Source organism: Seriola aureovittata, chromosome 21, assembly GCF_021018895.1.
Source record: "Seriola aureovittata isolate HTS-2021-v1 ecotype China chromosome 21, ASM2101889v1, whole genome shotgun sequence".
Classification (NCBI taxonomy): domain Eukaryota; kingdom Metazoa; phylum Chordata; class Actinopteri; order Carangiformes; family Carangidae; genus Seriola; species Seriola aureovittata.
The window spans coordinates 1,839,744-1,865,028 of NC_079384.1; the positions used below are offsets into that span (position 1 = coordinate 1,839,744).

The 25,285-nt window shown below is 46.0% G+C and overlaps 1 protein-coding gene across 2 annotated transcripts in view; it reads right to left on the reverse strand.

Annotated features, from left to right (window-relative positions):
• dnah9 (dynein, axonemal, heavy chain 9) overlaps positions 1-25,285 on the reverse strand; it is a 129,564-nt gene that overhangs the window by 19,424 nt on the left and 84,855 nt on the right. For both annotated transcript variants that reach the window (XM_056366696.1, XM_056366695.1), the window contains 13 exons: positions 23,936-24,130; positions 22,671-22,790; positions 21,325-21,513; positions 20,991-21,226; positions 20,782-20,904; positions 18,941-19,145; positions 12,979-13,143; positions 11,902-12,042; positions 10,063-10,233; positions 9,738-9,860; positions 7,271-7,464; positions 6,053-6,201; positions 3,442-3,569 (listed from right to left, as the gene is read on the reverse strand). In XM_056366696.1, the coding sequence (XP_056222671.1) occupies positions 3,442-3,569; positions 6,053-6,201; positions 7,271-7,464; positions 9,738-9,860; positions 10,063-10,233; positions 11,902-12,042; positions 12,979-13,143; positions 18,941-19,145; positions 20,782-20,904; positions 20,991-21,226; positions 21,325-21,513; positions 22,671-22,790; positions 23,936-24,130 (2,139 nt within the window). The remainder of the gene's footprint in view (positions 1-3,441; positions 3,570-6,052; positions 6,202-7,270; positions 7,465-9,737; positions 9,861-10,062; positions 10,234-11,901; positions 12,043-12,978; positions 13,144-18,940; positions 19,146-20,781; positions 20,905-20,990; positions 21,227-21,324; positions 21,514-22,670; positions 22,791-23,935; positions 24,131-25,285) is intronic.

The window sequence follows — 25,285 nt, forward strand, 5'->3', positions numbered from 1 at the left end:
TAATAACTCCAGTCATTAATTCATAAGCCTCTTTACTTTCTCATTTCCCTCTGCTCTCCATATTTAAACTTCCTTATGATGGCTGGAGTTCGCCCTCTTTCCGTGCGACGGGACACGACACCGAGAGGAGCGGCAAATCTTTGGGAGAGTCGTTGGAAAAAAATAAATAAATAAAAAAAGAGAGAAAAGTTTAACGTTGTGTGAGAGAGGAGTCCGGGAGGAGCTGGAAGCTGAGACGGGGATAAGTTAGTTTGCCTCTCGATGCCTTTGAGAGTAATGAATAGTATACAAATTAAAAGTCTGAATTCAAGTGCTTTTTCATCAAGCCACAGTACAACCCTTTCCTCTTGGCATGTGAATACTTTGGCAATAAAGGGAGCCAACAGAAGTGAGAGACTGCCTCAGAACTTGTCACTGTAATGAAACCATTCATCCTCTGGCTGCAGGGGGAGAAGAGGGGGAGGGAGGGAGAGAGGGAGGGAGGGAGAGACAGACCAGCAGGCCGACAGACAAACAAACAAGACGGAGGAGCAGCCACTATTTTATGGCTTTTTAATTAACTTTCAGGTGCAACATTTTTTGTTTCCTCAACGTCTTCTTGATAAGGGCCTTCCAGCCCCTGTGATGACGGCGCTGATACTACATCAAAGAGTCACCTATTTACATAATAATATAAAAGTTGAATCTAAAACCCATTAGAAGACTCCACTGGCAAGGTCTTTGATGCATTGCTATCAAACACAACCTGAGGGAGAGCACAATGGCTCACCCAACTGCCTATCACGCACACGCACTCCTACAACAGCAAACATAAACACACGCAGGTGCGCGCGCACCATCGTTCCCCTTTTTCAGCGCGCGGGAACACATTCGTCAAGGAGCGGCGCCGAGGACAGCCGCACAGCTGGGCTCCGGCTCCGAGGAGGCGCGCCCCGCGGCGGAGGAGCAGCCAGACTCCAGACTGACGCAGGAACACGCAGAACGGGACGGAGGCGCTGACAGCGCGACAGACTGCTGAGTCCAAAGTTAAAAAAAATGCAGAGGATAAATATGCAGGAAACAGTTTGTGTTCCCGTTCCTGAGCGTCAGCTAACTGCAGGAATTACTTTTTAAAAAAACACACGAGGAAAATAACTTTGGGTAGAAGTCAAACTACAGCAGGAAATATCTGATTGAGTCATTTAAAAAGTTTAAAGAACAAGACTCACATAAAAACAAAAGAATCTCCCAATTATCTGTCAGTCAGTCTGTCTGTCTGTCTGTCTGTCTGTCTGTCTGTCTGTCTGTCAGTCTGTCTGTCTGTCTGTATTTTGTGCTTGCACAGGTCTGACCTCTGCCCCACCTGCTCCTCCTCCAAGGCTCATGGGTATTGTAGTATTAAGGACCATCCACCTCAACCAAACTGGTAATGTGAAATAGTTAAAGCTGCCATAACTGAAGCGCAGTGTCTGCAAATATATCTTCTTCTGGATCAACACGATACAACGCAGGGAAAGTGTAAAATAACGGAACAGTTAACGTTTCTGACTTGATGTAACTCTGCTGTGACTTTATCCACGACTGTTTGAAACTGGAATTTACAGCAGGGAAAAACACCATCCTCCCATTTCGTAACTAGAGTAAAGAGTATAAAATAAAATGTTGGAGATGATTTATTTTCACACTGCAGGATAATTCACTTCAGATTAACCGATTAAAAACAGTCCTGATGCTCTCAATGTAGCCGACACTCAATTTATTCCTTGTCGTCCTTGTAGGTTAAAAATCTCATCATCAATAGTTAAAATGAATCTTGTCCAACTCTCAGTGTAAGATTTCAAAAAGGAGGAATGAATGAATTATTCACACTTGAAAAGACTAGCAAAGCTCTCTGGCTCCTCCTCACACAGAGAAGTGAAGAGAGGACAGTGAGACGGAGCATGTCCATCAGACTGTCTCTCTCTCTCCTCTCTGCAGATGGGGCGGCGTTAGCAGTAAATAGCAAAGAGCCTGGTGAGTTTAAGCCACTCGATTCCCGCTGCCTGGCCGAGGTGGGATATTCAACTCCAATCTGTCCGATTGATTGTCCCCCCCCCCACACACTCTGTCCCAATGGGCTGCTTTCAGACTTTCTGCATCTCTGTCTCTCAGGCCCATCTGAGCAGGAGCTGCTGTTCTGTTGTATAATTAGCCGTCGGCTGGAGGGACCATTGACCCGGCCCCTCCGCTGATGGAGCCGGGCCTGGCAGTCGGAGAGTAAAGGTGTGACTGTGAGACAAGAAGAAGAGGAGGAGGAGGACGGCTGAGATGAGAAGGTGAGGAGGGGGAGGGAGAGATAGCAGGTTGGCAGAAAGGGGGGAGGCGACGTGAGAATTGATAAGAGGGTTGATGCAGTGTAGAAAATGATAAGAAAGTTACGCGGCAGAATGAGAAGGTGGGAAGAGGAATAGAAGAGAGACGATGGAGCGTTATATATCTGGAAAAGATACTGTTGGTGAAAACAGGAGAGAGATGAGAGTATGATACCTCCCCCTCCCCTCTGGTTTCCTCTCCCTCCCCTGCCGGTGCCACGGGGGTGGCTCGCAGCAGGCAGACGAACGGACAGCCGATGATAAAGCGAGTGGGAGGTTTGTTGCCAGGGGGACAAGGTCTTTTTAAGCCCATCGATCGGGATTCTTATGCAAAGGTAATTAAACAACTGCTTGTCTGTGCTATCCTGAGTCTTCAGCAGAAGAGAGTGATGGCATCCCAGTCTCTCTCTCTCTCTCTCTCTCTCTCTCTCTCTCTCTCTCCCAGCTGTGTGAATTAAAAGAAAAGGGTGTCCCGCAGTGCCCGGTCTGCGGTTCATATCTGTCGATACTCCCCATTAAAATTCCACCAAGGTTTCCACTTAAAATGCAAACGCCAGCCTTGCCCTCCAGATAAGAGGAGAACAGACACCGCGGCTGGAGATATTGTACTGTATAATGCCGCCGCCCTTTCACTTAGGAAATTTCTGCAGAAAATTAAATTCACTTTTCAATGCAGATGAACCTGGGAGGAAGGCAAACACCCCACTGAGTGTGCAATGAAGAACAATGTGATAATACACTCATTCACAACACACACAAATAAAGGAAATGCCACCTGAAACTGCCCCTGAATGTAAAATCACTGACATAAATTAACCCTGTATTCATTTTACAAAGTGTGTTATAGATTAGAGTGTCACAGATTGTTCCCTTGTGTTTTTTTTTTTATTATAATTTGACACTTCATACATTTTGTATTTTGTTCAAATGCCCCAAACTATAATTGGATCCACCTGGAAGTTAATATGAAAACAAATAAGGTGTTGTGTGGCTCCTCGGTAAATGGTGAATTTCTGTGGTATTTCTTCTGCATAATATTTGATACCACGGCGAGATATTTTTGTCTGTGTCTGTACAGTGTGTACAGAGTGTGTGTACGAGTGTACTGTACCTGTAATATGACCCAGTGGCCGTTCTTAGCTGCCAAATCGAGGGCTTGTTCAGCGATAATCTCCTGACCTTGACCCAGAGAAACATTATGGAAATTCTTGTTGTCAAACGTGTAGCCCAGCTTCTTCCCTGGAGGAAAACACACACGTGTCATTTCAAACACAAATACCTTCCATTGTTTAATTCATAGGCTTCAAACAGCATTTTAAAAAATGTGCATGTTTCATCCTGCGGAGAGTTAGAGGAGGAGATCAGTGTCTCTTATTTGTCTATGATTAGCCTAGCTTAGCACAACAACTGGGAGCAATGGTGAAGAGCGAGTCTTGATGAAAGGTAAAAAAGAAAAAAAGAGTTAATAACATTTTTAAAAGGGCGCCCAAGAGTTTGGAAAACGAACAAATCAGGAAGCTTAATTAATACAACAGAACTTTTCATTCGATGGAGCTACACATGTTATTTCCCTCCATTTCCAGTTTCTGTGCTAAGCTAGGCTAAACCTTTGACAGCTACACGTGATCTGTGCTAAGCTAGGCTAAACATTTGACAGCTACATGTGATCTGTGCTAAGCTAGGCTAAACCTATGACAGCTACACGTGATCTGTGCTAAGCTAGGCTAAACCTATGACAGCTACACGTGATCTGTGCTAAGCTAGGCTAAACCTATGACAGCTACACGTGATCTGTGCTAAGCTAGGCTAAACATTTGACAGCTACAGGTTGTTTGTATCTTGATCACAGAATCCCCAAACTTTCCTAAGCACATTGAATCATCAGTAGCTTTTTGGCCAAGCTAGCGGCACTAGCATGACATAGCATACAACACTTCCTGTTTTGATGCTCAGTGAAAGATCATGAAAGCGAATGAAGCACTGAATGATTTTGAGGTAATTGTATTGTAGACAGGTGACTGCTGAGCTGCTGTGTAGTTCTGAACTGAACTTAAACCAGCAACATACTGAACAAAAAGGACACAGCACCGTTAGCATCATGGTGTTATGAGCAGTTAAAGCTGCAAACTACAGTTGCACTGAGACGGCAGTGATAATGACCTCATCGTCTGAGTCTCACAAAGACATTAAATGAAGCAAATTCCCCCGAGAGTCGCAGCATGTGTTTAACTTCACAGATGGTCAGTGACTCGGCCTTACTCGAGTCCTGCCGCCGAGATTTCATTCCAACTGAACCATTACTCGTCTGTTTCATTACCACTCCAACCTGAAAGCAGGCGAGGGGAGGGGGGTCTGTCCCGGGGATATTAGTCCCCTGCAGAGCATATAAAATCACATCATCTATCTAATGAGAATCTAACTGAAGCCTAATACCAACAAGAAACCCAATAATCACAGCTGTAATAGAAAAGCACCTCTTTCTGGTTCTGGCTGCCGCTCCTCATCATCAACACTCTCCCTCTGCAGCTTCGATGTGACTAACTACACTCAGAGAGAGAGAGGGTGTTGATAATCAATAATCACCCCCCTCCGGCAGTTCCAGTAGAAACGCCGCCTCTTATCACATTAGTTGATGATGGAGGATTTCAGTACAGGGTCAAAGGTCTGTCTACAACAGGTCTACAGCTGATCTACCCACCTGCTGCTGTCGCCCGCTTCCCAAGTCTCTGTAGAGACGAGGCATCTAGAATCAACACGCAGCAACTACAATAACTACAGCTGCAAGTGGCTGCCATGTTGAGATGAACCTGCGGTGTAGATTCATTTTGTTTAAGACAGAAACAGAAAACCCGAGGATGTTAAGTAGAGTGCACGGCTCCGCCAACAATCCCACGCACGCGCTGGATCAGCACCAAGATGTAACGTGTTCGTCCCGGGCCCATCCCCCACCCTTCCACCAAGCGTAGTGCAAATCAGCTCAGTGCTTTTCACGTGCTAACAAACCAACAAACCAACAAACATGGGTGAAAACATACAGTAACCTCCTTGACGGAGCTGACTGTGATGATGAATGACTCGGATAGAAAACGCACAGGGGATTTGGTTAAAGCAGAAACACTGTGGAAATCTCCTGGTTCCTGTAAACTGATGCAAACGTGAATATTTCATACAGCTTTCATACAGCTCACACACTGAATCATTTGGCAGCAGATTCAAAAGTGTCAAGCTGTGATGGCGCCGCGCTCCGGGTCAGGTTGTTGGCATATGTTTGGTCAAACAGCACGTCCTGCTGCCGTGCGCATTATTCATACAGGAACGTAAAGTAACTCTCACACCAGTGACATTTACTTTCCACTGCCCCTAACACAGCAGCGGTGTCGTCTCATATATTTGTGACCTTTAGTATAATCTCCTTCAATCTAGCCAAAGCCTGTTGTGCATTGGCAGTGATAGCTGATATCACGGCACAGACACACAGCAGATGTGTTGCCTCTGACTGATAATCCTACGCAGGAAGAATCAAAATGGGAATCACGGATGCAGGTACGCATGCACCTCGTTTCAATAGGCTGATCCACGAAAAGCCTGCACGTTCCCACGCCATAAAGAAATGGCGGATAAATTGGAAATATGTACGCTCTGATAAAAGTCCAGAACTCACTCTGAGGCTGAATTTTACGGCTTATTAGAGATAAAAAAAGAAAAACAAGCGAGAGCATTACCATGTTTCTCCACATCCTTCAAAGGGTCAACTCCAGGAGAGAGGATGAAGAACATGGGCGTAGCTGGACTCGACTCTTCAAAGGAGACGGCGAAGTCCAGTGATCTGCCAATCACGTACTTGCTTCCCAGTTTCTCCTCTACAAAGTCTCTGCAGGGGGGGGAGAGAGAGAATATGACTCAGTTCCCCTTCAACACAATTTTTATTATCTTTGACCGACAAGCTGAAGAACTGAGGAAGAGTGGGATTCTTGTGAAGCGCGGCGCGGAGGAGAGACAGCTGCTTATACAAATCTGTTTAACCTCTAAATCCTTTCAAACATCCTGGTTTGTTCAGTGTTGCTCCCATGGAGCTCTTCAGCCCTGAATTAACAGACATGACACATCTTCCACATTCAAATCAGATTAGTTAAAGATACAAACACAGATAAATGATATTTGGATGGATTATTCAAAATGACAGTAATTTAAAAAGGGGCTATTTGTCTTTGGTGATTGTCTCTTCACCGGCGCTTCAGCCATCGTTGCGTTTACAAGACGAGAGGTTATAATGCGTCCTGTGACGCGACGGGCCGCGGCTAGCTGGTTAGCATGCTAACTTCAGTATAAGGAAAGACATGATACAGACAAGAGTTATCGTTGGTGTTTGTTCCCACCTCTGGAGACAGATGTGATTGGTCAATATGCAAATTAGATGAAACTGGCAGGTAGATAGATAGATAGATAGATAGATAGATGGATAGATGGATAGATGGATAGATGGATAGATGGATAGATGGATAGATAGATGGATAGATGGATAGATGGATAGATGGATAGATAGATAATAATGAGTGTTACGACCCCTCCCTCTCTGCCTGCAGTGCTTCACCTGCAGGAGCGAAGGTGATGAGTGTCGGCCTCCTCTATCAGTCTGGTCTCATTGTCTCTCTCTCTCATCCATACCTTCCTTTCACACCTCAGGCGTCTTGTAAATAGTTTGGTTGTTCTATTTCCAATAAAACCTTCAGTTGACACTTAACCTGTGTTGTCCTCCTTCTTTGTCACACATATTGAGCCACTGTTGTACCTGTAAAGCTGTGTAATTGCAGCTATTTCAGCTGTGAGCACAGGCGCTCCGTCGACTCGGACTACAAGCCAAAGGTTAAGCTGTTTCACCCCGAACCTCAGATCCTTCACAGATCGCAGAGCAGAGGTCAAGCTGTGATTCCACCTCTCACCTGACGGCGTACGTCATGCGATCGGGCCTCAGCGCCCTCATCATGCACAGCTTCTGAAGCGAGGTTTTGCTCTTCCATTCCTGGGGGAATTTCTCTTTTTCCGGACACTCGGACTCCACAAACTTCTTCCAGCGTTTCGCCGAACCTTCGATGTCTCGGTCCAGGTTTCGGAACTCGTCCATGGAGCACAGGGCCTGGTGGAGGAGGAGGAGGAGGAGGAGGAGGAGGAAGAGGAGGAGGAGGAAGAGGAGGGAAGAAAAGTGACTGTGCTGCTGCTCTGTGATCAGTGATGCTCATAAACATTTCACAATACGCAGCAAAAAGACCAACTTTGTTTGCAAAAGTTTGAGGGAAAACAAAGACAAAAAAAAAGAAAAGACAGGAGTGCTTATCTTTCCTCAAGCCTATATAAATAATATTTATTCAAACGGAAATGCTGAGTAAACATGATCCCTTTCATAGCGGGACGGGGGCGGGGAGGACTGAATATGCATCCGCTGCTGAAGCAGTGGGGGTTTCAGTGTGATGCCCCGGCTGACAGACGCCTTATCTCATCTGCGGAGAACAGCAGTGTCACGCAGTAAAGCCTGGAGCAGGTACAGCCCCTGACAAGTATATACACACACACATGCAGGGTGTAAGCTGTCTGTACTGTATAACTACGAGGAGACACGCCGAGTACGAGGGTGTCACGGAGAGAAAATCTCTGCGTGGATCCTCGACTTCTGCTCTCTAACCGCCTCACGAGGCGGGAGGAAGCGGCGCCGCTCCGGTCTCCCGACTTTTCAGTTCAGTTTGTTTAATTACCGCGGGGCGGTTGGCAACCTCTCAGCCCCGGTGAGGGGAGAACACACAGGGGTCTCATGGGATTCCTGCTCCGCTAATATCATCAAGAGGGCCAAGCAATCAGAAGATCTCATCCTGCTTAAAGCTTTTCCTACTGATTATGTTTCCAACTGCGATAAGAAAATCGAGTGACAGGATTTGATTAGCAGCGCCTTAAACATTCGCAGTAGGTTGAGTGCAGCTGGAGAAAAGGCCGTCTCCGAACCCTCAGAGGGGTTTAGGTTAAGTTAATATTCTAGGCGGTACAGATTGAAAAATTCATGAGCACGAGAGGCTAAAAAAAAACACGCTGCCGCCGGGGTTTTAGTTTGCCGCTAAACTGATCTGACAAGCGAGGGGGAACCTCTGCTTCTCTGACGTCCGCAGGGCTGCATCGCCAGACGTCTGTCCTTTAAGAGGAAGCGCGGGTACGCAGAGTTCAGCCCCGCCGCTGTTAGAATGAACCGGGGTCACGGAGCGGAGCTGGAGCCGGGGCCCCCGCCCCTCGCCCCCCCCCAGGAGAGTCACATGCTGTCAGACCGGAGGTTTGGGCGGAACAAAGGAAACAGACAGTTCTCAGTGTGGAGTCGCTGCTGGGAGACTCAGCTGCACAGATTGCATCATAAGAGGAAACTTCAGCAGCGAAGTGCTAAAAGAACTGGAGGGAAACTGGATTTGAGTCCGGCCTCTCACACATGACGGAGTGGACCAAAGACGTAGAAGTCAATTACATTTTCTTTTTACGACCGGAGACTTTTTTTTTTTTTTTTTTTTTGACACTTCAACATTAGGATGAGATTCTAAAAATGGAAGTTATCTACAATTTAACATGTGTCATGTCTTTTTAACATGAACCTCAGGACGAGAGCTCCGTCTCTGTACGACACCAAGCTGTCCCAGATCAATGAGACTCCAGATATTCACTTCGCCAACTCAGAATATTATGTGAATAATGTGAATTTATTTCTAGTAGAAATTAACTTTATAAATTTTAAATTGCTGCTTCTGACGTTTTTCTGATATATTCTTCTTCTCTGCTCTGAAACTGTAGCTGACACAGGCTTATTATGGGATTCATCTGTTGACTATTTTTATTGTATTGATTAGAGTCACCGATTAGTCAAAAGAATAAATAACATTTTCGACATCACAGGGCAATTAATCAATTATCAAAACTGTTGATAATTTTGTGTCACTTGATTATCTGTCTATCTATCTATTGATCTATCTATCTATCTATCATCAATCTATCATCCATCCATCCATCTAACTATCATCCATCTGTCTGACTATCTATCTATCTATCTATCTATCTATCCATCTATCTATCTATCCATCTATCTATCCATCTATCTATCTATCTATCTATCTATCTATCTATCTATCTATCTATCTATCTATCTAACTATCATCCATCCATCCATCCATCTATCATCCATCCATCCATCTATCATCCATCCATCCATCTATTTATCTATCATCCATCCATCACCATGGTTCCAGCATCGTCTGTCTCGTCACTAAAGAGACATTTCACCTGTTCGTACCTGTCCTCATGTCACATAAGAATTCAGCTCCTCTCTGTTCTGTCATTACATTTCAGTAGAAGCATGAACACACCCGTCTCCGCCTCTCTCTGTACCTTGATCCCTCCCCAGGAGTGGTTGGATAGGAAATCCAGTGGTGATGTTACAGCTGGTTGGACAGGGTACCTCAGGAGGAAGTCCAGCTCTGCAGGGTTTATTTCTTTATTCATGAGCAGGATCTGGGGACACAACAAACAGGAAGGACTTTGAAACGCTGTATTTCCAGCTCGCACCACGTTTCCTTTCCACCTGATTAGAGCCAGACAGGGCCGCCGGTCCCGGGAGCGGGCCGATTCGATGGCGAGCTCGTTCTCAAAACAAACCATGCAGAAGATGAAACGGGCCCCCCCCCCTCCTTCCCTCCCCCCTCCCTCCTCCTACCTGGAAGGTGAGCTGAGCGATGTACGTGAGCTTGTCACATTCAAACAGGCCTCTGGTGGTGTACTGGAAGACCGAGGAGGTGATGCTGTCAATTAGGTTGGACAACCGCTGCTTCAGAGCGTCGTCCGGCTCGGCCTTCACAACCGCTTTCTGGAAGACCACACTGAACGCCTGGGGAGGCAGAGGGGCAGCAACAGCTCTCAGCACTGACCCAGGGTCTGACTTCAAACACACAACCACTCTGCTGGATACAGACTCACCTTCAACAACATGACAGCAATAAATAACTGGTGCTACGACTGGACGTGTTGTTCTAACGTCGTCACACACTGAAGCTCCTTCACTGGACTTTACACCAGTTCTGTATTTTCTTTGTTAAATCCAGAGTTCGTTTCCTACAAACAGCTGATTGTCGGAGCATATTATTATAATTGGAAACGATCCGTCTTGTGTTTTTTGATGCCGTCTGTCTGTTTTTCCCTCCTATACATCAGTAGAGTAGCGGAGCTCCTAAGATAATAAAGGCTTCCTAATTCTAATTTTAAATTAACAACCTTTTATCTAAACTGAAAACATGTTTGTGATGTTTTTAAAGCAGAACAAGCTGAATGTGACGCATCATCTGCTCATAGCGTGACGTCCTGTCTGAACTTCCTGCAGCATTTCCTGTTTTATTTTCGTAATCACTTACGAGTTTGTCGTCGTTTCACTTCCTGTTTTCTCTTTCACCTGTTTCTCATTAGTCCTCCTCCTTTCTCACCTCGTCTTCCTTCAGTTACTAGAGTTGTGTTGTTTCACTGTTTGCTTCGAGTCCTGGTTCCTCATGTTTTATCAGCTCTACCTGTGTTTTGACGTCAGTTTCCCGCCTCTGCATCTTCTGTCTCCTCGCCTACCTCACTTTTCCAAAAGCTTTTGTTCCTCTTTGTTTATAACAATTTACTGAGCTGCATCACCTCTGCTGTTGTTTTGTTTTACATTAAACTTCAGTCATTATCAATATAAAACAGTGATAAATGCAGTTTTACATCGTCAGTAGGAGTCCGTGGACTCGGAGCTGAGTGTTGGAGGCAGCGTGAGGAAGTCAGCGTTTAAGAGGGGGATTAACAAACTGTTGGTTCTGGTCTTTTCGTGGAATCTGTTGCGAGCGTGTCCTTGAGACCGCGGCTGTTTGCAGATGTGTGGTGCGAGCTCCTGCAGTCAAAGCGTCTTCTTTAAATGGGCTGTTCAGCAGAGAAAGTTTAGCTCAATCACCCTTGAAATTCGACTTGTGACCGTCCTCAGGTCGTGATTACAAATCAGTTTCCTGTACGTATGAAGGCCACACAAACACCACACTGACTGTAATGTGTATAAAAATAAATAAAAAAAAGTGTAAATTGAAACGTTGCTGAGGAAAAAGAATAATTGTCATTATCTTCCACTCGAGTGTCATTTCTGTCAATTTCCCAGTCACTCTCATCTAACCCGGTGTGAAGAACACCACACAGCATTTTAGTTCATTCACAAGGTCAAAGGTATCTAAACTGTGAATGTGTTTTCATTTGATTATGCTGGGAAATAACTTGGGCCGGGGCGGCTACCTGCGGAGTCGGGGAGTGATTGCAAACCATATCTCAGGCTGCCTCCTCTCAGCGCTCGCTGGCTGACAATATGAAAGACATTACGCTCTACATAACCACATTAGGGAGCCACAAACACAATAAAAGCAGGGCAAAGAGCATAAAACACGGCGAGCAAATGGAAGAAGGAGGGGAAGAACAGAGGAGCGAGTGTAAAGAGGGGTCTCACTGGGGGCCCGAGAGGCAGGGAGGAAACATGGCGGGTCAATAGACGGGCTACCTTGAGAGAGAACTGGTACATGGGGTGGATTTTATTGAGGTCGTTCATTATGAAGTACAATAAGGAAGCCCGCGCCGCTGCCGGTCGGTAGTGCTCCCGAGCCTCATTGATTTTGGCCTCTGTCACCTTGGCTTCCTTCACCTACAGTAAAGATGGTGCAAACACAAAGGGAGTCACACACGGACACAAAAAGCGGATACATGCGTGCACTCGGCGCTCGTCAGTCAGCTCATGATGAAATCCTGCAGCATCCAATAAAACGCCCTCCAGTAAAGAGCGGAGCGATTCCAATTTCACGGTTCCAGCCAAAATGTTCTCGCACTGCGAGCAACACGACAATTATCAGACGTTTTTTGTTTTTACCAGCAAATGCCGGCGCAATTATGCTTAAGAAGGAACATCTGCAAAGGCAGCGCTCATCTCCTCGCCGACAGAAGGCTCACATCATCATCATCATCATCATCATCATCATCATCATCGTACAGTACTTTCTCTGGCAGAGAGAAAACACACAGAGATCACATGACCCCAGTCACTGACCAAAGAGAGAGAGAGAAAGAAAGGAAATCAGAGAGAAGAGGAAAAGACCGCAGCGTTAGATTATAGATTATTGGCCCAGAATCAGCCAATAGCCTGCCGGACTTCACCAAACAGGAACGCTCTGTACGTTACTCACCGTTTACATCATGACATCTCATTCAGCATCCACATGTAGAACCAGTATACGCTCTAACATCTGGAAACACTGTCACATCTGCCCCTTTCAGTGACTCTTTGTTTATCGTTTCCTGTTTTATTTTGATATCACTCACTGGCTGTTTTACTTCCTGTCTTTGGTTTTACATTTACATCGACTCATTTATCAGATGCTTTTATCCACAAAAAGGGAGAATAAGGGAACAAACAGTAAATTGTTGTATAAGCACTGAGTTGTTTCCCGCCTCTCCTCTACGAGTTCTTTAATTCCCCTCTACTTCTACACTCGTCCCAGTGTTAGTGATAAACTGAAATCTGTGCTCTGTGATCTGAGGCAGTGACAGGGAGCGGAGAAGTGATGATGATGAAACAAAGAAAAACCTTCTCTTCGATCTCGGCGGCGGTGCGTTTGGTGGTCTCCAGGTTTTCCACCAGCTCTGTGTCGCCCAGGAAGTTCCCGGACGCCGAGGACAGACGAGACAGCAGGTTGTCCTCCAGCGTCTTCAGGGTGATCTTGAAACCGTTCTGCTCCTTCGTCAGGTCGGACTGAGAAACACAGAAACACACAGAAACTTCTGATTCCACATGTCAGACGATTTCTCACGTTCACGCTCAGGTTTTTTTTTTTTTTTTCTTTCTCTGGTCTTATTGTGAAGCGGTGGGAGACGTTGAAGGTGTGGGTCAATATGAGGACATGAATACTGAAGGGCACCTAAAAGGCAGAACTAATCAATAAGCTCTGCATCGGTTATCCAGAGCCATAAAGGAGGCGCTCTGGGCTGGATTAGCCGGCTGCCGTCTGGTTGCCAACATCAAACCTCCGCTGAGCGACCTCAGCCCCGGCGTGATGAGACCGTCGATTCCAGCAAGAGGGGAAGGAGTCTTCACACACACACACACACACACACACACACACACACACTGTGAATCATTTGCTACAGACACTATGGATTTCATTATGAGCCTATACAGGCATCACACACACACACATGCAGCTCGGTCGTAGGGTTTTCCTCACGCCTCGTCGTATGGATTATTGAACCCCGTCGTCTGATAAAAGCTTCAACTCAAACTGTTTCTTTCCGTCTTTGTTCTTGCTGAAAAAAAAAATTAAAAAATGAAAGTGTCTGAGAGAAACTTTCACTGTTTTCAAAGCGAGAGGCGCGGGGAGAACAAAGTCGACAGGGCAGGGCCGCTTCTCTTTATTGCTTCATCCTGCTTTGTCCTTCATTAGAGCTCCTTGTTTCTGCTCAATAATGACTTTGCTTTATTGAAGTTTCCCTTAATAGAAGCCTCTGCGACCTTTTGAATTGTTGTAATTAGGGGAGGGTGGGCTGTTGTGAGATTTGCCTACTCCGGCGTTGTCAGTGACTGATAATAGCTGTGGGGTTTTTTTCCGAGTGGCGTGATCCCTGACAGACGGCGGGTAATAAGTTTCTGGCGGTGCCGTTTCTGCCCCCGTGCAATCACCGGGGGCAGGGAGGTTGGTGGCGTCGGCGGCAGGGGGGTGGGGGGGTGGAGCTGTTCCTCCTCCCTGTGGCATAATGTTGTGATGACAAAAGAAATACTTAGCTGGGATCACGCTGGGGGAGCAGGTAGTTTAAGAGATGACACTGCTTAATTGCTCTCTTTATGACAGTATTTCCTATTGCGGTGATGAGAGGTATTTTACACCATTGTTAAAACTAATTGAGCCTCTGCCTTGTTAAATCGTACACGCTCTGAATTTGACGTTATCACCCACTCCGTAGTTTAAAAGTTCTCCTGTCAAAACTGCACTGAGGGGGAAAAAAAAAAAAAAAAAAAGATTTGATTTGTTGGCATTTTAAGGAAGGAGCTGACGTGCGCTCTCTTCCAGCTCGGAGAGAACGAACGGTCCGAGCGCCGGACATTTAACCGGCGAGCTCTGCCGGTTGCGTGACTCAACTGTGACCTTCTACTTCGCCCGGACTCGCTGCTCCGGAGGGGAAACGCTCTCCACACTCAAACATTCCCAACTGGATCCAGTAATGAGTCCGTTTTTAACGATTAGCTTTCCTCTGGCACATTGTACTTGTAATTACCCTTGCTTGGGAAAAACAAACAATTAACCAGTCAGCAGAACGCCCTAATTGGAATTAAAATGAGATATTACATCTATCATTTTTTTAGGTAAATGATTACCGAGTGCCACGGAGCAGCCCTGTTAAGGTACTTTGGGAAGTGGAGCATTTTAGCTCTCATTAAAGCCGAGGGGCTGGGTAGGAATTGTGCAAACACACACACACACACACACACACACACACACACACACACACACACACACACACACGAGCAGAGGGAGGAGCAGACGAGGTAGTAATTGTGGTAAAAGGGTGTAGACTGATCCCCCCCCCCCCTCGTGCACGCTCCAAAAAGGCAACTTGACATTTTAAGCTCCTTAGCCCGTCGTCTGCTTGGTTAAGTGAGAGCTCTTTCACCTGGTATTCGTCTTACGCCTCAGCGGCGACGCTAACCTCATTAAAGGTGTAATGGCGCCAAGTCACTCGGAGAATATAAACAGGTGCGGCGGGCGCGCGCGCGCGTTCCGCCATCAGTCTGCCGATTGTTATCGGCCCCGGTTTGTTTACTGACAACAAAAAGCCATTCAGCTCTTCAGACTGAGGCTGTGTTTTCATACAGCCACCCCCCCCGCCCCTCCCTCCACCACCCACCTTCAACTTTCAGTGTTAATTAAAATGATAAGTGAGTTCCAGATCTTGTTTTTTCCTCACCCTCCGATCTCAGTGAAATGCTAATTAAACAAGCTTCATTAAATCACATTTCACTTCTTCTCCGTTGGATTCTGCTGAGGGGACAATAGGCCTAAAATAACTCAGGCGTTTTGGTGGGGGTGGGGTTTTTTTTCCCCCTTCCCCCCCTCCCCCTCCATTTATTAAAAATGCTGATTTGTCCGTGGATGAAAGCCTACAGGTCTGAATGAAGCGTTGCCTGCAGAGGCCCGACGCAAACTAGGACGCCTCCAGAAAACCATCAAAATGCAAATAGCATTGTGTTGGAGTAAATCTTCCCGACTCCAAACACAGTTCCCACATTATCTCCCGTTCTGATCTCGGAGGCGCCGCCGCCAGCCACACTGCCCCCCCCCCTCCAACTAACCAGAGACGCATTTAAGGAACAGTGGAAGTGTGTCAATGTGTTGTCTAATTGCCGCGGTACAGTAGCGCCACCGGCCCGATCCGTTTCAAACAGCTGACATGAAAAGAGCGAGAGGCATCATTAGGCGCCGGAGCTTTAATCAGGTGAAGTTTTGCTTAATTACGAACATTTACATTCACACTGTGCGCGGACCGTTGGTCGGGTATCGCAACTCTCTGCCGCTCATTACGTCTCCGGAGTCGGCGGCTGACGGGAAACCCGCCGCTCTGTACACAGTGTACCGAGCCGGCCATTAACTCTGACCGGCCGTGACAGCTTCGGGCTGCAGCTGGCGACGGCGACGCTGATCAACGGAGCGGAACGGCAGCTTCCTCCTCCTCGCGGTCGAGGGTCGAGGCTCCGCACTACAAAGACAATCATTTAAATTACAGAGAGGAAACAGATCTTAAAGCGCCTGGTATCTGCCTCTCCTTTGATTCTGGAGAGGTGGATGTGGCGGCGGGAACATAAACCAGTCTGACAAAGTGATAAAAAAAAAAAAACCCAGATCAAACTCCCTTGAGGATAGCATCAAGACACAATTACACAATTCCTGGAGCTGGATGATAAATGGAAGAGAGTCACAGGAACAGCACCAAGGGTGACGGAGACACGGCGGTAAATTGTTACTACTTCAAAGATAATTAGATTATTTTTGATTTAGGATTAATGGATTATTGCCTGTATGGCTGATTCTTCATGGATGCTATGAGCCATCACATTCAAATATAAATAATTTAGCTTTTGATGCTATTATCCAATGATTTAAGGCGCTAAACGTCACCGGCTCATCAAAGTGTTTGGGTTTTTCTGTTTAAGGCTCTTTGTTGGTTCGGCTTAGAATAAAAAGTGAAGTGTTTGTAGCAACAGGAAAAGGTTTCGCTGAAGAGGAAGGAACAAACATAAAAGATTTCAACCTCCTAATACAATGTGCAGCATTTCACACCTGTAATCTTTGTAACCTGTGATTTAGATAAGTGCTATATAAATAAACTTGATTATAATTATATCATTATAATGTGAAAGAGTCGCTTGTAACGACAAACCCACAGAGAATCAAAGAACTGCAGCTGTTTTAGTTTCTTTCAGCTCATTGTTTTCAGTCGAACAGCTCTGATAAAACATTTAGCAGCTAAAGAGCCAGATGTTTTTCTCAGGAGGAGGTGGAGACCAAACACAGAGCTAACGGAGAGGGAACCCAAACCCAAACTTGACGTTGTTGGAGACACAACTCAAAATGGCCGCTAATGTTACTTCATGTGACTCAATCTCTGCAGCGTTTGCTATAGGGAGAACACGCTCTGGTTTGTTTGCATTTCTTTAAACCTAAAGCATTCGTCCCGGGCGGCGCCGAGCGACAGGCTCAGGACGCAGCGACAGACGGGAACTTGTTTTTTGGCGGAACATTTGCAAAAATTGGCTGATTCATGATCAAAGACGTGTGTCGGCCATCTTCATCAACACTCGTCGTCTTCAGCGTGTTGCTGCAGCTCAGAGGTTGTTGTTGTTGTTGTTTCCAGTAGTGAAGGACATTTTGAAAACAGTAACAGGGAAACTGTAAATAAACAAACAAACAAACAGGCAGGGGAAGTGGACATGGAGGAGAACGCCTCCTAACAGGAAGCTTATACCTACAGCCTACACCTGGTGAGTGGGACTGCTTCTGTAAGCAGTTTGCTAATATGTTAGCCACAATATCTTCATAATGTGATAATATGTCAATAAGAAATAATATGTAAATATTCAAGTGATAATGTGTCAATATTATGACTTTCAGCTTGTTCAGCTGATACACAAACATCAATAACTGCCTCTCTGACCTTCTGGCTTTGTGGCGCAGAACATAAAACAGCTGATTAATTATATCGACGGCTTTGACACTAACATCAACATTATTTCTCTTCACGTGGAGCCGAACTCCAGTCTATAAAAATACAGATGTGAGGAGGATGCAGATGTTTCCACAAAGGCTCAGTAAATGGTCATATGTCATATGTTGCCTTCACAGTCAAAAAATCTGAGTGGGAGATTTTTAGAGCAACACAACTGTTGGCTTTTCCATTTATCTGTCACTTCCTGTATCTGTGAATCATTCCTATTGGGATTATCCAAACTCACTGAAATATTTAAGAGCAGCTACTGGATGAGCAAAAAAAAAAAAACAAAAAAAAAAGACGAACACTGCATTTCCAATTCCTTAGAGAGGCAGCATCTCTCAGGAGGTGGACATTTTAAGGCATTTCATTTTGTGAACTTTTCCACAGAACATACACACACACACACACACACACACACACACACACACACACACACATACACACACATACACACACACACACACACACACACACACACACAAGCGCGCTCTGCACTTAACAGGCCGTGAAAAACAGTGCAACGATGAAGATTGATTTCTGCATTTACAATGAATTGTTTCAATATTGTTATTGCACTCGGGGCAATATGCAGATATGTGTCTAATTTGGGGAATTATCTGTGGGTAAATGTTTGTTTGTGTTAAATCCAACAGCTGAAGAGAAGCGTTCGCTGGAATCTGTGAAGTTCGGTTCAGAAACTGAAATGAGGCAGAACTTCTTGACTGAAAGTTGAGGGAATATACATTCACATTTAATTCAGCAGCACGATTCAGTGCACATTTGAAAGGGAAATCTAATGTTGTGATGAGCCTGAGCTCCACATAGACACACACAGCCATCCAGGGTCCCAGTCTCCCTAAGTGAGGGACCCAAAGCCCCATAATTATCACACATTCACTTAGTTTGCCGTTAATCAAAGGCACCAGCTGATTGTTTTGGAGTCGCGGGGCCCGAACCTGCAGCCTCTTGTGATGTTTAAAGACGCAGTGTTTTCCTGACGACGTTAAAGATGGATAAGGACGAGCGGCAGCGCGACGCGGCGCTTCTAAAGTGAGACTGTTTCTTTTAATTACACCTGCACAAAAGAGATGTGAGGGGAGGAACTCAAAGAGTCCGGCGTGGAGCGGTTGTTTGTTCTCTGATAGCACCTGAACACTGCGACAGATTCGCCTTTCAAGTCGGCTCAGGTTCACTTTTACGTTCCTGCGACATATGATGAGAAGAGATCCGTCACAACTTCCCCTTTGTTGTTAAACGGCTGCATCAGTGTTTCTCTCCGACTTCCTCACCTTCAGCTGTTCCAGGTCGGGTCTCTCCATGCTGACCACCGCGGCGAGCAGCTGGTCCTCCAGACCGTCTCTGGTCACTGTGAAGTTTATCAAGGTGCACTGGGCCTGCAGCTCCGGCTGGTAATGAGGGCTGGCGAGCTTGGTGTGCAGGATGAGGCGGAAGCCGGGGTTGTACTCGCACTCCTTGTCTCCGATCTTTATGTACCTGTGCGGACAAATGAGGGACGGAGGTTTTTGATCATTGAGGGTCGATAAATGGAAGTAAAGATTCTGACCGAAGCCGACACCAGCATTAACAGCAGTTACCTGCCTCTTCCCTCCAAAAACTGTGGTAAACAAAATAATCCTCTGTCTCACATCCAGCACACTTTGTCATCTCACCATCATGACATTTTTGTTTGCGTCAATAAATCCCATTAAAAGACCAAAACCAACAGTACATTACTCTCTTTACACTTCCTGACTTCACTCAGTCTGTGGCTCTGAGCCTCAGGCCCAGTGTTTCCACCCAGAGACACAAGTCTTTAAAAACTGCTCATAAAAATAACCTATAAATATATATAACTATAAACCTCTACACGTGCAGCAGGTGTGGTCTGCAGTTAAAGGGCTCCGCACACACTCATAGAACAGGAGTTATATCCAGTAGCTGCCATTTCTATCTTGTACATGCTCCACTACAGGTGGTCGATCTGCTCTAAAGATCATACCACAATCTTATTGGTTGGAATCACGACGCACTGAGTCTTGATCTACATCCTGTTTCCACTCTGGTTTTATTGTGAAAGACCAGACCGGAAGTTGTGACTCATATCTTCTGTTTACAAACTAATCTCCCTTTCTTAGTTCACATGGAGTATTTGTTTGGACGCATTTTAATTTGAAGGTTCAGTCACCGGCTCGTCCCTCTTCCTGTCGGCCTCCCTGCAGCAGGTCTCTGGTCCCGTCTTGGACTGCAGCTGGTGACGGTGGTTCTGGTTCTGCTCAGGTGGAGAACCGGTTCAGGTGGAGCTGCACCAAACTCACTGAGGCTGCAGAGCAGGACCAGGACTGCTGTCTCCAGCTGCGGTTAACGGGCTAAGCTAGCCATTAGTCCACATACCGGAAGGCGAAGGCCGGTGAGGAGTGACGTACTCCCAGCTGGACGCCTGCCCCGACCCTGATGACCATTTACTGACAAGCGGAGAACATGGCCTCCCAGCTCGGGCGCCACCCACCTGGGGGTCCCAGGAACACGTAATAATTGTGACGTGCAAAGGTCTGGGCACCTGACTGAGTCCGACTCACTCACTTACAGTCTCATGGGTTTTCTGCAGGTTTAACTGTAAGTCTTCTTGGTCTCGCCGATCTGGTCTTGACTTCCTCAGCCCCCCCCCCCTTCTTTAACTGTCATTTCTTAGTGACATTTCAGGCGGTGAGAATTTCAAGCTGGAAGCACTTTGATATCTTTTTATAGCCTCCTCTGCTTTGTAGCATCAATTAGCTTCATTTCACGTCCCAACTGGAGGAGCTCACGGTTGTCGAGCGTTAACATGAGGTTTGAAGAGGAAATGTCATCAGATGACAATTCCTCACATTCCTGACCAGCCTCACAAGTCGGTGCAGGCCGAGCGAGTTCATGAAGCTCCGAGTGTTTTACAAGTAGAAGGTGCACAAAGTTTGGAGCGTTCCACGGTTACTGTTCAATTCCTTTAAAAAGCAACACTGCGTTGAGATTGGCAGATGTTTCGGATCTCTGAATAAACTCAGATAATAAACTCATAATTTCCCTCCACCATCACTTCAGCTTGCCTCAGTCCGTTTCTCCATTCATCATTAGAATGAATTATAACAGATCTCACCTGCCCTTCTTAATGGTCTCTCTGCCCAGCAGAGGTCCAAGAACAGGATCCAGCGTCTCCTCCAGGTTCTCGATCAGAACCACGTCACCTGCTGCCAGAGCTCTTTCTACGGCGTCCAGGTACCTTCAGGGAGAAACAGCAGGATTTCCTCTCGCCACAATCTCATCATAAAAGACACCGTGTGCTCATTTCACGGCGAAGCTTCTTACCCTCTCTGCCCGATGCGGATGACGCGCAGGTCCTCGCCGTATTTGTTTTTGATCCACTTGATGCCCTGCAGCTGGGGGTCCACCATGAGGGGCCAGCGTTGGCAGGAAGTGATAATGGTTGCGTTCTCGGTGGACATCCTGTCGGCAGGCAGCCCCTCGTTTTGCCACGCCGCGATGTCGGCGTCGTCGGTCAGCATGGTCAAAGGGTCCAGGTCAGGGGTCACCGGGATGGGAACCTTACAGGGGATAACGGTGGAGTTTGAATCGTGTGTTACCTTAGAGTCCGGCCTCCAGGTCTCATCCCTCTGTCGCCGTATATCACCAGGCCACTCACCGTCAGCTGACTGAGATACGGCCTCCAGGTGTTGTCCATCAGCTGGATCCTGTAGCGTTTGGTGAAGTATCCTAAGTAGGAGATGAAGGCGGTGATGAGGAGGACGTCGCCACACAGAGTCCTCTCCTGTCTCTTGAAGTTTTCCACGGCCTCCGCCCAGCGAACGTTCTCCGACGCCAGACCCCCCACCTGAAACACAGGGACGGATTCATTTCTCACTTCACCACTCCACTTTCCCCCGCGGGGGTTTCCTGTAAAAATCAAATCTATATTAATCCACGTCTGCCGTCACCGAAGCTCACACTCCTGAACATCAGGAAATCTCCAGAACAACAATACGTTGCTCCCTTCAAGTCCTTTTTTTATTAGGTTTCTATATAGTTTATCACCTCGACTCTTTACCGCAGCAATGATCCGATTTCCCTTCAGGGATCAATAAAGTTCACCTTAATATCGTATCTCCTCTAAACTCGAAAGGCTCCGCACTCGAACACAGACTGTAACTTTCCAGCGTGGAAACACAGAACACTGATATTTGCGACTAACAGACGAGTTCAGACGTTGCTCTGGAAGCTTCCTCTGAATAATTTACATCATCATACGAACTGTGTCAACACTTTCTTTCTTTCTTTTGCTGCTGTCAGCAGAGGATTTACACCCCGGGACTTATGTATATATGTGAGTGTATGTGTGTAAACATATGTATTTTACCCCCCCCCCCCCCGCTGGGTCTAAGCATCAGGAAATTTAGGTCAGCTCAGTTGGAGACCCAGATATGATGATTGGAAAATGCTTCATCAGCGCTCGGGCCTCGGGTCGACGGAGCGCAGCCAGCGAGCAACTCATCCTCACAACGCCGTTAGAACGAGAACAAGAACGGTCGGAGTGACCAGCGGACATCCGAACACGAATCCCAGTGAACCGCAGCATCAGTCAGAAGCTGCTTCAGAGGCGTCTTTCTTTTCCTGAAGGATCCAACGGGCGGTTTGCCGAAAACTATCCCAAGATTCACTGCGTGTCGACAGAGAGCCCGAGAGTTACACTGTTAAATCTAAGTGTTGTGTTTCAGCTCAGTTCAACAGCAGCTGTTTAAACCAAGTGTGTGTCCGGGTTTGTTCAGAGATCTAATAAAGAAAAAAACAAAGACACAACAAACAAGACTAAAAACAGTTTGCGTGTGTGTGTGTGTGTGTGTGTGTGTGTGTATCTGCAGAGGTTTGTACACAAGGAGCATGTGGCACAGGTGGGAAAGAAAAGAAAGTGTGTGTGTGTGTGTGTGTGTGTGTGTGTGTGTGTGTCATTATTGGAGCTGATGCTCTGTGTGACCCCGCTGTCGCCCTCCTCACCAGTCGGTTGGCGAGGGAGATGGTGAGCGCGGTTGATTCTGCTTCCTGTTGGCACTTGAGCTTGTCCGCTGTGGCTTTCTCAAACTTGGCTGTCAGCTTGGCGAGGTTCTCATTAAGGTGCTGATGAGCCACACACACACACACACACACACACACACACACACACACACACACACACACAGAAACAGAAAACAAAGTGGCACTCATTAAAATATGTATACTATAAACAATAAATAATAAATAATACAGCATGATCATAAAGAATCCTCAAAGACAGAAAACAAAGACGACTAAAGAAAGTTGGGGGTGTGTGAAAAGTTGCGTAAAATCCCTCCGTTATGGATTTATTTGGCATATGGAAGCAATTAGCACAAGGACAAACAGGATTAATCGGTGGAGAGGCGCACAGGTTCAGTAGATTAGTTTGAGGATTGCTAATCCCCCCCTGGCTCCGAACCCTATCACCGCTCGACCGATCTGACTGAGGGCTGAAAAAATGACAGCGAGGAGTCACGCCGGATCTTATTAACAGTCGTCACTCTGCAGGGTTTGATGTAAGCCGCGGACGCCGCAGCGGAGTCCCGGGCGCCGCGCTCTGCCGGGGCTCTCCGCCGCTCTGATGTGCTGAATGTCAAACGCCACGGAGAAACAATTATTTACAGCTGCTTTTACCAATAGGGTTTTTTAGGTTGATGGATTTGGTTTTAGATTAATGAACAGTAAAAGCCTTTAATAGCACTTACAGCAGCTTTGTATTGATGAAATGCTGGTGGTTTATCACTTCTGGCACAGCTCGTGTCAACTGTCACTCAAGCCTCGATAAAATTATTCATATCCTGGATTTTGGCGGCGGCTCACGGCCTCGGGGTTCACGTTGTTGTTTTTATTTTGTTTAATTTCTGTAGCGTCGACTTCTTATTATGCTGCATATCTTCAGGGTTCGATAGAGTTGTTGATTCATACTTAGGTGCTGAGATTACCGGCTTTCACGAGTCATTTTTCAGCCCACACTCTGTTTTATGAAGAAGACATCCCACCAGCTAAAGTGCTAAGAAACTCTTTAGTGTTTGTGTCACTGTGTTTTTCTGTGAAATGTCTGGAAGGCAAGAAGAGTAAGTCTTGACTTTAATAAAATGGTGATATAATTTCAAAGAATATATCGTCTGGATTTTCAGATATTGAAATGATGTTTTGAAATAGACGTTCGACATGCGACAAATAAACTTTTTCATTTCCTGCGTCTTCGGTCCAACGCGGCGGCTTACGTTGATCTTGCTCTTGATGGCGGCGAGCTTCTCCTGCGCCGCAGCCAGCTCCGCGTTGGCCTTGCTCAGAGCCCGACGCTTGGGCTCCACCTCGCAGTACACCTCGTAGAACTTGACGATGTTCAGAACCCAGGAGCACAGGCCGGCGGCGGCGTAGGACTTGGAGGCCACCAGGTCTGGCAGGAACTCCGGATCCTGGAGTGAAAAGTGTCAAACGTATCACAAACTCCACCGGAGCCTCGGACTCATCTACAGAGAGGCTGGAAATATTCCTACACTGCCCTGCAGATGTAGTAACTACATATTCACATAATACAAAATTGAGTTAAGACCAAGATTCTGTCTTTCTGACATTTGCTTAACCATTAAAAAATATTTTATTCAACATTTCTCTGCCGCAGAGGGACAGTCAACTCGACAGCTCGCTAATCCACGAGAGCTACATTAAGCTAACGCTGGTGAGACAGGTATTCTTGGAAATGTAGCTACTGTTTCCTTATTTCTCTTTTATTTAAAAAAAGATCAATTCATACATTAGAGATCATTTACATTAGCTAGATTAGCATACATTAAGCTAGCTATTTACAAATAGTGCTGTACAAAGGTGAATACAAAACCCCCCATTTGTGACTAAAATAATCTGCAGATACATCCTCTAGATCCTAGATATTCCAGATCAAAATAGCAGCTTTTATCTTTTTTACTTGGGATGCAGCCAAACAAACATAAATTTCAAAAATGAATGATTTGATTTAAAGGACATAATCACCAAGGTTCTACCTGATGCTTTTACCACTTTATTACCAATAAAAACTGAAAGTAGGGGACAAATAGTCTTGTTGACTCCATTAAAAATCATATATTCAAATGTAACAGAGTACAGATTTATTTATTAGACCAGTTGATGAGTTGTAGAAATGTTAAAGAAAGTTTGTGTCTAACAACTACAACATTTCCACTGCACATTCCCTTCAAGCTAGCATAACAACTCACTGAAGAGGAGCTAACGTGGCTAATACAGGACAATGTTAGAGGATAACAGTGACACAACATTAGCTAATATTAGCCATTAGCCATATTAGCCATGAGTTGCTGCTCATACCACCAAGAGAAACTGCAGCGTAAGACGACCTGAGTGCTTATCGAAAGAGAAGTGTTGTGTTCTTCCTTCTTGGTTTATCGTGCAGACCGTTCACAGGCGGTATCTGTGTTTTCAGGTCACATGACGTCAGTGACTGTGGAACAAAAAAGCATTAAATTAAACTGTTCCACAGCTCGGTTTGACCGGACTCAAAACTTTAAACTTAAACCCAAAAAAGTCAGAGAGACATTACAAGTTAGAAATGTTGT